Source organism: Eurytemora carolleeae, unplaced genomic scaffold (assembly GCF_000591075.1).
Source record: "Eurytemora carolleeae unplaced genomic scaffold, Eaff_2.0 scaffold257, whole genome shotgun sequence".
NCBI lineage: Eukaryota > Metazoa > Arthropoda > Copepoda > Calanoida > Temoridae > Eurytemora > Eurytemora carolleeae.
This window is the reverse complement of record NW_019396404.1, coordinates 288,232-300,017: the sequence shown is the minus strand read 5'-3', so window position 1 is coordinate 300,017 and position 11,786 is coordinate 288,232. Positions and strand designations below refer to the sequence as shown.

Sequence of the window (11,786 nt, the reverse complement as noted above, 5' to 3'; positions counted from 1 at the left end):
CAAGGTTATAATGCAAGGAAAGTTGTTTCAGAGGTGTTTGCATAATAAATAATAAACTATAAAAAAAACTATGAATAGAAAACTAGGAATAATAAACTATAAATAAAAAAATCTATGAATAAAAAACTATGAAAAATGGTTGCAAATAACCCTTTAAGCCTATTTCATATGATATTCTATAATTATTAGAAGTAAGAAGTAAGTCCCCCTGGACCAGTGAAATCTATGGATTTCAGGGGGTTTTCAGGCCCTAACGGTTGCTGAGCCCTGGTGGACGGTGGTGTGTGTACTTATTACATTGTGAAGTGAGCTATTTTAGAGAAATCTTACGTGCTTGTAAATCTTAACAAACCTTGTACTCGAAATACTCATGAAGTTATTGTTAATTATCTCATTGTTTACAATAAAACAACACCTTACGACACTGCAGTACAATGTAAACGTGACCTAACATTCTGCAAAAATCCGTGGTCGGCATATACATCAATACAAAATACGGAAATGGTGAAACAAAACAGAAGCTGATATATATTTGAATGCAGTATCCGGCATTGAAACTCTATATAAATACTAGTGGACCAATAAATTATCGGACATTGAAATTGTATTGTATGAACATTTCTTTAACCGATACTGTATTGATATTTATGCTGACCACTGTATTGATATTTATGCTGATCACTGTATTGATATTTATGCTGACCACTGTATTGATATTTATGCTGACCACTGTATTGATATTTATGCTGACCACTGTATTTAAATTATTACCTTGTATAGTTTGAAATAGATAAATCCAATACGTCCCCTCTAACCTAACTCATAATTCCTGCATATTTTCACGAATCACCCTGCACGAATCCCTACACTGCTAACCTATCAACAACTGGACATTATAGCGCGCACAAGAGAAACTTTAACGCGCGCCAGTTGCCGGGGGTAGCAACGGTATCCTTAACTGTGCACTACGTGCGGCATCTTTCTAATTGAATTCTTTAGTTTTACACATTTATACAACTATTTTATAAACTATAGATAAATGTTTATAATTTGTATTATTTGTGTGAATGGCTCTCCTCTACTCCTCCACTCCTCCACTCCTCCACTCCTCTACTCCTCAACTCCTCTACTCCTCTACTCCTCTACTCTTCTACTTCTCTACGCCTCTGCTCCTCTATCCCTCCACTCCTCTACTCCTCCAATCCTCTACGCCACAACTCCTCTACTCCTCCACTCCTCTACTCCTCCACTCTTCTACTTCTCTACGCCTCTGCTCCTCTACTCCTCCACTCCCCTATAGGTTCAGTAGAAGTAAATATTTCCATTTACTGTTGTAGCGCCGATATAAGGATTTATCTCTTATTGGATAATGAGCTAGATAAAAAGATAGATGTTACAGCCATACTATTTCTATTGGTTCAGAATAGACAACAAACACATGACTGAACCCTGATTGGATCAGGCACCAATGGACTCGGAAACAGGAGTGACTCCTCTCCGCCTCTACTCCTCCACTCCTCTACTCCTCTACTCCTCTACTCCTCCACTCCTCTACTCCTCTTACTTTTCTACTCCTCCACTCCTCTACTCATCAATTCCTCAACTCCTCTACTCCTCTACTCCTCTACTCCTCTGCTCCTCTACTCCTCCACTCCTCTACTTGTCTACTTCTGCTAGGTCACCATCTGGTTTTGATTGGAGAAACTCGATGAAATAACAAGAAGTGTTTATTTCTACCTAGAACAGATTGACCTAGTATGAGTCTTCCAACGTAATACGAAAGAGTGGTGGAGGAAGGGGGGGGGGAAAGGGCTCGTAAAGGCGAAAACAAGTGGAGAAGGTGGAAGAAGGGAGACTATGAAAAGGAAAAAAGAGACAAAATATTAGGAAAATAATAGAGGAGAAGGGGTGAGATTAGTTGGAAAAGTAAACATTTTTAAGAGCAGTAAGAGTAGGGAGGGAAGGCAGGACATGTAGGGTATGAAGGGAAGGCAGGAAAAGAAAACAGGAAGGGAGGAAAGGACAGAAAGAGAAGGAAGGACAATAGGAATAGTACTGACAGTGTAGGATAGGAAGTACAGGAAAGGTAATGAGTAAAGAAAGACCAGGAAGGATAGGAGAATAGTAACATAAGGAAGAAAACAAAAGACAGGGACCGGAGGGGTAGGAAGGAAAGAAAGAAAAGGGAGGGCATGAAGGAAAGGATGATAAAGGGAAGAAAGGAAACGAAAGACAGGAAGGGAAGGAATGACACGAAGGACAGGGAAGGATATGAAGGCCAAGAAGGATAGGAAGACAGGAAGGGAAGGAATGACATGAAGGACAGGGAAGGATAGGAAGACAGGAAAGACATGAAGGACAAGGGAGGATAGGAAGACAGGAAGGGAAGGAAGGACATTAAGGACATGGATGGATAGGAAGACAGGAAGGGAAGGAAGGACATGAAGGACAGGGAAGGATAAGAAGACAGGAAAGGAAGGAATGACATGAAAGACAGGGAAGGATAGGAAGGCCAGGAAGGATAGGAAGACAGGAAGGGAAGGAATGAGATGAAGGACAGGGAAGGATAGGAAGACGGGAAGGGCAGGAAGGACATGAAAGACAAGGAAGAATAGGAAGACAGGAAGGGAAGGAAGGACATGAAGGACAGGGGAGGATAGGAAGACAGGAAGGGAAGGAAGGACATGAAGGACAGGGAAGGATGGGAGGACAGGAAGGGAAGGAATGACATGAAGGACAGGGAAGGATGGGAAGACAGGATGGGCAGGAAGAATAGAAAAGATGGTTTCTTAATCCTTGAAATTTGTTTTGAAGTGATTAAAAGAATATTGCAGGAGAATAAAATATTTGCATGTTAGTTTCTTGGCTAAAGACCTAGACCAAAGATACCATATGACGCTAAAATGTATGTGCGTCAGGCGCGTCAGAGTCTTGCGTAACATTTGTCAGAAAAATGCGATTCTTTTGATCACACATGCAATATAAGCAGGTTCTTCAGCAAAAATTGCAGCTATAATTAAAGTCCTATAAACGTAAAAATACACAGATGAAGAGTTAAAACTGTTTTTGTCTTACTTTAAATCAATTCAAAAATGTATTGGAACAATATTATTCAATTTTCTTTAAACAATAAACACGTTTAAAGCCTGGCCCGCGGTCTCTAGGGGGGGGGGGTGTCAAAATGTTGAAAATTAAGTGGTATGTTTGAGTAAATAAACAGTTATTGATATTATTTGACAAATTATTCAAAAAAAGACGTTTTGCAATGACTCCTTAATTTTACCTTAAATCTTTAAGATTGATTTCAACTGAGATCAACTATATATACTTTGCTTGTCTGTCTTTCTGTTTGTCCGCTTGTATCCAATAAACGTCAAAACGGCTGAACCTCACATGACCCCAGGGAAGGTTTATGGATGCTCAAAATTACACGAATTTGTGCCTAAAAGTTATTGATTTTTGTAAAATTTTGAAAATGCGCGAAAAAAATATTATCAAATCCGCGAATTTTTTTATTGTTTTATAATATACAAAGAAAATATGCTCACAGTCACAGATAGAGCCACAATTAAAAATGAATTAGAAGAAGGGCGCGAAGCACCCTAAAAGCCTAGTAGAATAAAGATTAAGAATGTGTCTAAGCCCTCTCCTTTTCCACTTTTTACGCAACAAGGATTTAAAAACGAATTTAATTCTAGCTCATCATCCAGTAATTTGAATTTTCGTCAATTTTGATTTTTGCATACATGTACATGTACATAGAGTGCTATCATGCCATTTTATTGAGTAATGTAGAAAAGATCAAAACTTGTCAGAGTTTGTTCTAATTTAATAGAGTTATAATTGATCAAGTATAGATAGGTGTACTTGAGTATAAGCAGAATCAGAGACCAAAACTTAAGACAGGGTATCGTCTGAAAACCCGGTGTCGGAAACCAGGTTTCACGAATGGGGTCAGACAATTTTGTAGATATCAAAATATTTTTAAAGAAATATTTTTATATATGGTTAGTTTTCTGTTTTCTCTTTATTTTCTACTTCTTGATGTTAATCTACACAAATGTAAATACCCCCAGTAGGAAACTCAAAAGTTTCGTTTAGGTAGATGATGATTTTAAAAACATTTCTTACACTAGAGGCGCTAGTATCTCCTTTTAAACATTTATTGTACTAATTCATGAAGATCTATTCTTATGCACAAGGACAAGCAAGACTGGAAGGAAGTGTTGATTAAAATTTAAGGTTTCATGTTTTTATTCAAAAATTCGTGCAAGAAAAATTAGTTTGTATTGATGTTTGCAGAATGTAGATACAGCACTACATTAAAACTACATAAATACACGTCAATTTATTGATAGAGTGAATAAAACTTTTAAACAATAATACATGAACTGTACACCAGATACAGAACTAGTTGTACATGAACTGTACACCAGATACTGAACTAGTTGTACATGAACTGTACACCGGATACAGAACTAGTTGTACATGAACTGTACACCGGATACTGAACTAGTTGTACATGAACTGTACACCTGCTACAGAACTAGCTGTACATGCAAGCTGTACACCGGATACAGAACTAGTTGTACATGAACTGTACACCTGATACAGAACTAGTTGTACATGAACTGTACACCTAATACAGAACTAGTTGTACATGAACTGTACACCGGATACATAATAGGTGTACATGAACTGTAGACCGAATATAGACCTGGTTGTACATGAACTGTACACCAGATACAGAACTAGTTGTATATGAACTGTACACTGGATTCATAACTAGTTGTACATGAACTGTACACCAGATACAGAACTAGTTGTACATAAACTGTACACCGGATGCATAGCTAGTTGTACATGAACTGTATACCGGATCCCTCGAACTTGTTTTTAATCCAAATATCAAATTCTTCCTCCAGCTCTGCACTGAAGTACTTTCTCCAACCACCTAAACATATCAAGGCGTCACGGATCGGCCCAAATTTTTTTGCGGCAACTTACATGACCCCAGGGAAGGTTTATGACAAGTCAAAATTTAAAAAGTGTTCAATGAAAAACCAATTTTTGAAAATGCACTGATTTAAACAGAATAGTCCGTGTAGTTAATTTAAACAGAATAATCCGTGTAGTTAATTTAAACAGAATAATCCGTGTAGTTAATTTAAACAGAATAATCCGTGTAGTTAATTTAAACAGATTAATCCGTGTAGTTAATTTAAACAGAATAATCCGTGTAGTTCGGAGTCTTCGAAAGACAACAGTTAAAAGTTCAAATTGTTACTAGAAATGGAACTCCATTCACAAAGCACCCCGAAGGCCTAGCTCTTTATAAATAAAAGAAAGTATTATTATTTAAACAGAATAGTCCGTGTAGTTAATTTAAACAGAATAGTCCGTGTAGTTAATTTAAACAGAATAGTCCGTGTAGTTAATTTAAACAGAATAATCCGTGTAGTTAATTTAAACAGAATAATCCGTGTAGTTCGGAGTCTTCGAAAGACAACAGTTAAAAGTTAAAATTGTTACTAGAAATGGAACTTCATTCACAAAGCACCCCGAAGGCCTAGCTCTTTATAAATAAAAGAATGTATTATTCAAATTTCTGAAGAAAACAACATTTCACCTGCTTTCCCTTCTCTAATGAAAGATTCTCCTTCTAGGAATTTTCCTCTGAAAAAAAAACAAAAAAATGAAAAAAGTATAAATTCATTGAATTTTTAAAATTTAAATTAGTGTCTTAAAGAAAACGCCAGACATTAATATAATTGGGTTATAAAGTTCTCTTTACAAAAAAATCGAATAAAATATTACCTATCGAATACACAAATATATTAAAACCCGCCATTTCTTCGTGAGTGTACTGCAGATTACTACAGGTATTGCACAGAAAGCTTAGATTTTACAACAACTGAATTTCCGACTTTTTGTATGTTTCTGTAAAGTGTAATAAACTTATGGACAAATATCTGATGGTTTAAGAAATGTAGCTAAGAAAATTCAATAAGCATGCCCCGAACAATTATTACACATTTTCGCGGATTTTTCAATTTTTTAGAAATATTTATATAAAGTTCACAGTTTTCTTTAACCAAGTCATTGATGGAAAAATCAAACCTATGATTTTTAGGAACAACAAGCCCAACTGGTTCACCGACCCAGGGTCTAAATACCTAGGTTCAAACGACATAGGGTCAAACGAAATAGGGTCAAACGACATTGGGTCTAACGACAAACGGTAAAACGACTAAGGGTCAAAATGGAAAAAATATTTTATGTATTATATTTCAGGGTTAGGTTAGGTTAAGACAATTCCTGGAGTAGCTTGAAAACCAACTAATTTAGAGAAATAGGCTTGTGCAAAATTCAAATGCAAAATGAGAACTTGAGTCTAGAAGTCTTTCTTTTCCACATTTTTTGCTGGTCCTACTGTACCCGCCTTATATTAATATTACTATTAATATTCACCTTTCATGTCTATCCTGATGATTAATATTCACCTTTCATGTCTATCCTGATGATTAATATTTGCATTTCGCATTTCGCGACATTTTTTTCGCGAATCGTTTCGTTCGCTGGAAACACTATTCTTGACCAGACAATGCTTTTCTGTTGTGAATTTGACGAGTCTGTTAAAAAATTACACCAAAAAAAGTCAACTTTTTATTTCAAATATTTGCAAGAATCATAATACATACCTCCTCATTCAAATCCTTGTTCAAAAACCTAAATTTAGCATTGATTAATAAGTAACACTAACCATTCATTTTCTGATATATTATTGTCTATTTAAAAAAAAACTGCTAACTTTTTGGTAGATTTTAGGTCCTTTTTTATATGTAATCGGATATGTTATATTGGATCAAATTTCGTAATGTCGTAACCCTTTAACTTTTAGTTTCACAATATTCATAGATACATAATATCGACTATTCTAAACTGTTTATATTAAAACTTGACTTGGTTTCTCAGAGTATTTTGACCTGGTTTGGTTTGGTAAGGTTTGGTTTGGTTTGGTACAGTTTGTTTGGTAAAGTTTGGTTTGGTAAGATTTGGTTTGATACATCTTGGAATTTTTAAGTTTCTAACTCTTATGTTAAGAATATATACCTTAATTTCGTATTCTTCAATAGTGAATTAAATGTACCTGGCAATTTTTCTAATTGCTTCTGGGAGATCTCTCTTTAAAAATCATTTTCAGATTTTTTTCATGAAAATTTAATTATTTTAGATTAACTGCAGTTACTTCAACAGAAAGCAACTCAAAATCATCTAAGATAATATAAATAGAGAAGTTATTAAAATATAAAAATGCAATGCTCGAAGTACCGCTTTAAAAAATAATAACGTTGACTAAAGCAAAATCAATATAACCGATACAAAAGCCTTTAATATTTTTTCTAATTTTTATTTTCCTTGACTGTAAAACATAAAAACATCTCATTTGCGTTACAGATACAAATAGTTTGCCAGGGGTGTCAAATATTGCAAGCAAAAAAATTTCTTAGCCCTTTGACACTATTTCCTTCCAAAACTTGCCGATTTAGTTTAAATACAGTCTGGGAAAGTAATTAATGGTACAATATTTCCTTTAAAAATATGCTGATTTAGTTTAAATACAGTCTGGGAAAGTAATTAATGGTCCAATATTTCCTTCCAAAACATGCCGATTTAGTTCAAATGTAGTCTGGGAAAGTAATTAATGGTACAATATTTCCTTCCAAAACATGCCGATTTAGTTCAAATACAGTCTGGGAATCCTTCCTTTAGTTCAGAATCCTTCGCGGCATCTCTGATATAAAAGGAAGATGACAACTCATTTTTATTTTCATCGGGATTCACCGTAAATGTACGTATTCAGTAACATAAGATGAGACCTCTGAGACGACTTCACGAATAAAGTCATTAAAAAAATTATACTCAAGGCAGAAGGCTTAACTTAACCTTAAGATTATCCTATTATATGAGTCACAGGTCGTTGTTACAGTCTCAGGGTAACCCAGTATATGGATACCAGAACATTTACAAATTTGCATGAAATCCTGAAAATGATTTTCCTTCATGTCTTCATACCAGAGAAACAATATGTTCTCATTCTCTCTATTCTCCCATCCTTCCTAATAATAATAACAATAATAATAATGATGATGATAATAATAATAATACCTTTATATGTTCTGCATATGGATCTTCAGGAAGGAGTTCTGCCATGAATAATCTGAGAAAATGGGTAATATTCAGATATAAAGAATAATACTAAAATGTGTCATTAACTCTAAAAAAATTATAATGGAGGACAGATTCCAAGGGAATATAAAATCCCAAAGGACTATTTGAATAATCATGTATTTAGAATAATAAGAAATTATCAGAGTACCTACATAATAATTCAATAAGTTGTTCAACTAATGAATTAATAACGAAAAATAAATGGAACGATGATTGAATATGAAAAAATTAATATGAATAATGCTTGAATAAATGAATAAGTAAATAAGCAAATAAAGAAGTGGATAAAGAAATGTCTAAATGACTAAATGACTAAATGACTAAATGACTAAATGACTAAATGACTAAATGACTAAATGACTAAATGACTAAATGACTAAATGACTAAATGACTAAATGACTAAATGACTAAATGACTAAATGACTAAATGACTAAATGACTAAATGACTAAATGACTAAATGACTAAATGACTAAATGACTAAATGACTAAATGACTAAATGACTAAATGACTAAATGACTAAATGACTAAATGACTAAATGACTAAATGACTAAATGACTAAATGACTAAATGACTAAATGACTAAATGACTAAATGACTAAATGACTAAATGACTAAATGACTAAATGACTAAATGACTAAATGACTAAATGACTAAATGACTAAATGACTAAATGACTAAATGACTAAATGACTAAATGACTAAATGACTAAATGACTAAATGACTAAATGACTAAATGACTAAATGACTAAATGACTAAATGACTAAATGACNTCCGACCCACATACACAACCTGGACATTAATCAACAGTGTAGAGTATATAGAGTACTGGGGTTCCGACCCACATACACAACCTGGACATTAGTCAACAGTGTAGAGTATATAGAGTACTGGGGTTCCGACCCACATACACAACCTGGACATTAATCAACAGTGTAGAGTATATAGAGTACTGGGGTTCCGACCCACATACACAACCTGGACATTAATCAACAGTGTAGAGTATATAGAGTACAGGGGTTCAGACCCACATACACAACCGGGAAATTAGTCAACAGTGTAGAGTATATAGAGTATTGAGCCCGATATTTAAAAGAGTTGACCGAAACTCACGAGTTTCCTTTTTTGAGGTCTTAACATTTTGTAGATTTTCATTAAAGAGATAAGACAAAAATGGAGAATATTAAGTCCAAATAAATAAAATAATATTTCATAATAAAAATATAGATATCCACAAAACTGCCTAAACACCATTCGTGAAACCCGGGTTTCCAAACTGGTTTTCATAACGATACTATGCCTTACGTTTTGGGCTCAGAGCAGGAAATTTAAAAGAGTATCGTTGACCAAAACTCCCTAGTTTTCTATTTGGGGTGTATACATTTGTGTAGATTTACATCAGGAATTAGAAAATAAAGAGAGAATATAAAACTAACCAAAAAAAATAATTTTTCTTAAAAATATATTGACAGCTAAAAAATTGCTTTACCCCATTCACGAAACCAGGTCTCCGATACTGGGTTTCATAAGTTTGGGCTCTGTGTGCACTGTGCAGTTAGGCGGTATATCTAACTCAAAATTTGCAACATTATCCAAAAACTAGAACTTTTTGGTTCGTTTTTTCTTTTGTTGGGATGTTACATTTTTAAACTAAACTAAAATGTATGTTCCTCTCATAAATGGTTAAACACCTTCAAACTTTTACATCCTGATCTCTAAATGTTTAAATTACTGTCTTAGCATAGCAAAGAAAAATACAGTTTGTTTAATACCATGCATTTCAACATACTTCCAGACCCAGACGTTTATATCTTTGTAACCTGCTTTCTATCTAAAGTTCAGCTCAGTCAACTAGGCCGCGCGCCAAACCAATCCTTTACCAGCTTTTTACGTAAAATTCTAAACCAACCAATAGAACCATGAAAACATTTTTATCGACCAATATAAGATAAAGTAAAGCTTCATTTCTAGTTAAAAAATTCAGCATCCAAAAAACCTAGTTTTGTAGCAGGGATGAAAATATTGCAAAGTTTAATAAAAGCAAACTTTTACAGAAAACAGTTTTAATTTTTGAATTTTGAAAGTTTTTAAAAAGATTTTATAAAGACAAAGGAAAGCAATTAACAACACTAAAGATGCAATAAAATAAACATTACCTTTCCCTTCAAGAGTAGATCCTTTGGAAGCATTGAGATTGGTAGATGGCACTTGATGTTTCTGAATCAAAACAACTTTAAAGGGACTGTAAACGTAATTTCAAGTAAATCTCCATTTATAGAATGGCATGTTTGTAGAATGGGAAGTTGCCGCTTGGGAAATTGCACATTTGGGAAGTTGCCACTTTGGAAAATACCCTTGGGAAGTTGCTGCTTGGGGGAAATCCTTTGGGAAAGTACCTAATATCTTCACAACGGTACCCTTAAAGTCTTTGTTTGATTAAGTATGACTAAGATATTCGATGTTTATAACTTTGAAAACGGATTATATTTTATTATAGACAAAATATAAAAAAGATTTATGTATTTCACGCTAGAATATCGGCTTTATCTTCTGAATCATGGTGATCATGATTGATACAGGTTATAATGATGCCGTTGTACTTGTAAATTAAGCATACCATCTTTTTTTAATGATTGGTCACTAGGCGACTACAACGACAGTCCCTTTAAACAGCAATTTTTTTTTTGCAGAGAGGACTAAAAGCGTGAATAGAACTATAGGGTTACTAATAAAGGATGTGAGTAGCTAAAAGTGCCCGGCGTTGCCTGTGAAATTTTAGAAATGCAATAAAAAAAATTGAATTTTGAAATAAAAGATTTGAATTTTTAAAAAAAATCGAGTTTTGAAGAAAAATATTCTAATTTAAAGAAAAAACTAAATTTTTGCCTGTGTTTACCCTTGAGTTTCATGTGTTTTAGCCCATTTGGTCCAGTTATTTTGTCAGATATAGCTAAGATATTATATTTATATGAGCTTTATTATATCTGATATATAATAAAACGCCTATATTTAGCCTCGGAAGGAAACCTTCAAATTTCTATCGTTAAAGAGTTTTTTTTTGAGTCGTTGTTTGAGTTTAGATTACTAATATCACACGATCTGTAATATGCCCAAAATAGTCTTTTAAATACAACATTTTCTGTATTTTTGTAATTCCTTCAGACTCAATATCAAGAAAATGCCAAAAAAAATCTAATTACTGGATTAAATATTTACTCACCTTTCCTCTCCTTGTTGCAACTTCAGAATAGAACCATCTAAGAAAAAAAGAATAACAAAATCTTCATATCCTTAACTATGTTATCATTAACGTTACTTGTAGGACTGGCCACGTTCCGACTTTTTGAATTCGTTCCGTTCCGTTCTAGAACAAGGGCCTTCAGCTAGATCGTTCCGTTCTCGTTCCTTTTTTCCAATCGTTCCGTTCTTGTTCTGTTCCGTCCCGTTCCCTTCCATTTTTAGTCAAAGAACAAAATGAAGTTCTGTTCCATTCTTGGTGTTCTTAGTCAAAGAACGGTTCCATACCCCTGGGGGGAGTACTGGGGTTCC

General features: G+C 34.1%; 1 protein-coding gene and 1 long non-coding RNA gene across 3 annotated transcripts in view; both read right to left on the bottom strand.

Moving 5' to 3' along the window:
* Positions 1-4,168: 4,168 nt before the first annotated feature.
* Positions 4,169-6,528, bottom strand: LOC111702592 (uncharacterized). 2 transcript variants are annotated; one of them, XR_002765445.1, is made up of 3 exons: positions 6,504-6,528; positions 5,630-5,676; positions 4,169-4,954 (listed from the first exon to the last, which is right to left on the bottom strand). It is a non-coding gene; the product is annotated as an uncharacterized LOC111702592 (long non-coding RNA). The 2 variants fall into 2 exon arrangements; XR_002765444.1 differs by lacking the exon at positions 6,504-6,528 and adding an exon at positions 6,472-6,496.
* Positions 6,529-9,019: 2,491 nt separating this feature from the next.
* The window catches only part of LOC111702605 (sulfotransferase 1C4), a 6,452-nt gene continuing 3,685 nt past the window's right edge, over positions 9,020-11,786 (bottom strand). Inside the window, exons 4-6 of the mRNA XM_023474346.1 lie at positions 11,458-11,494; positions 10,394-10,454; positions 9,020-9,215 (exon numbers count right to left, since the gene is read on the bottom strand). Of these exons, the coding sequence (XP_023330114.1) occupies positions 9,165-9,215; positions 10,394-10,454; positions 11,458-11,494 (149 nt within the window). The 3' untranslated portion in view covers positions 9,020-9,164. The remainder of the gene's footprint in view (positions 9,216-10,393; positions 10,455-11,457; positions 11,495-11,786) is intronic.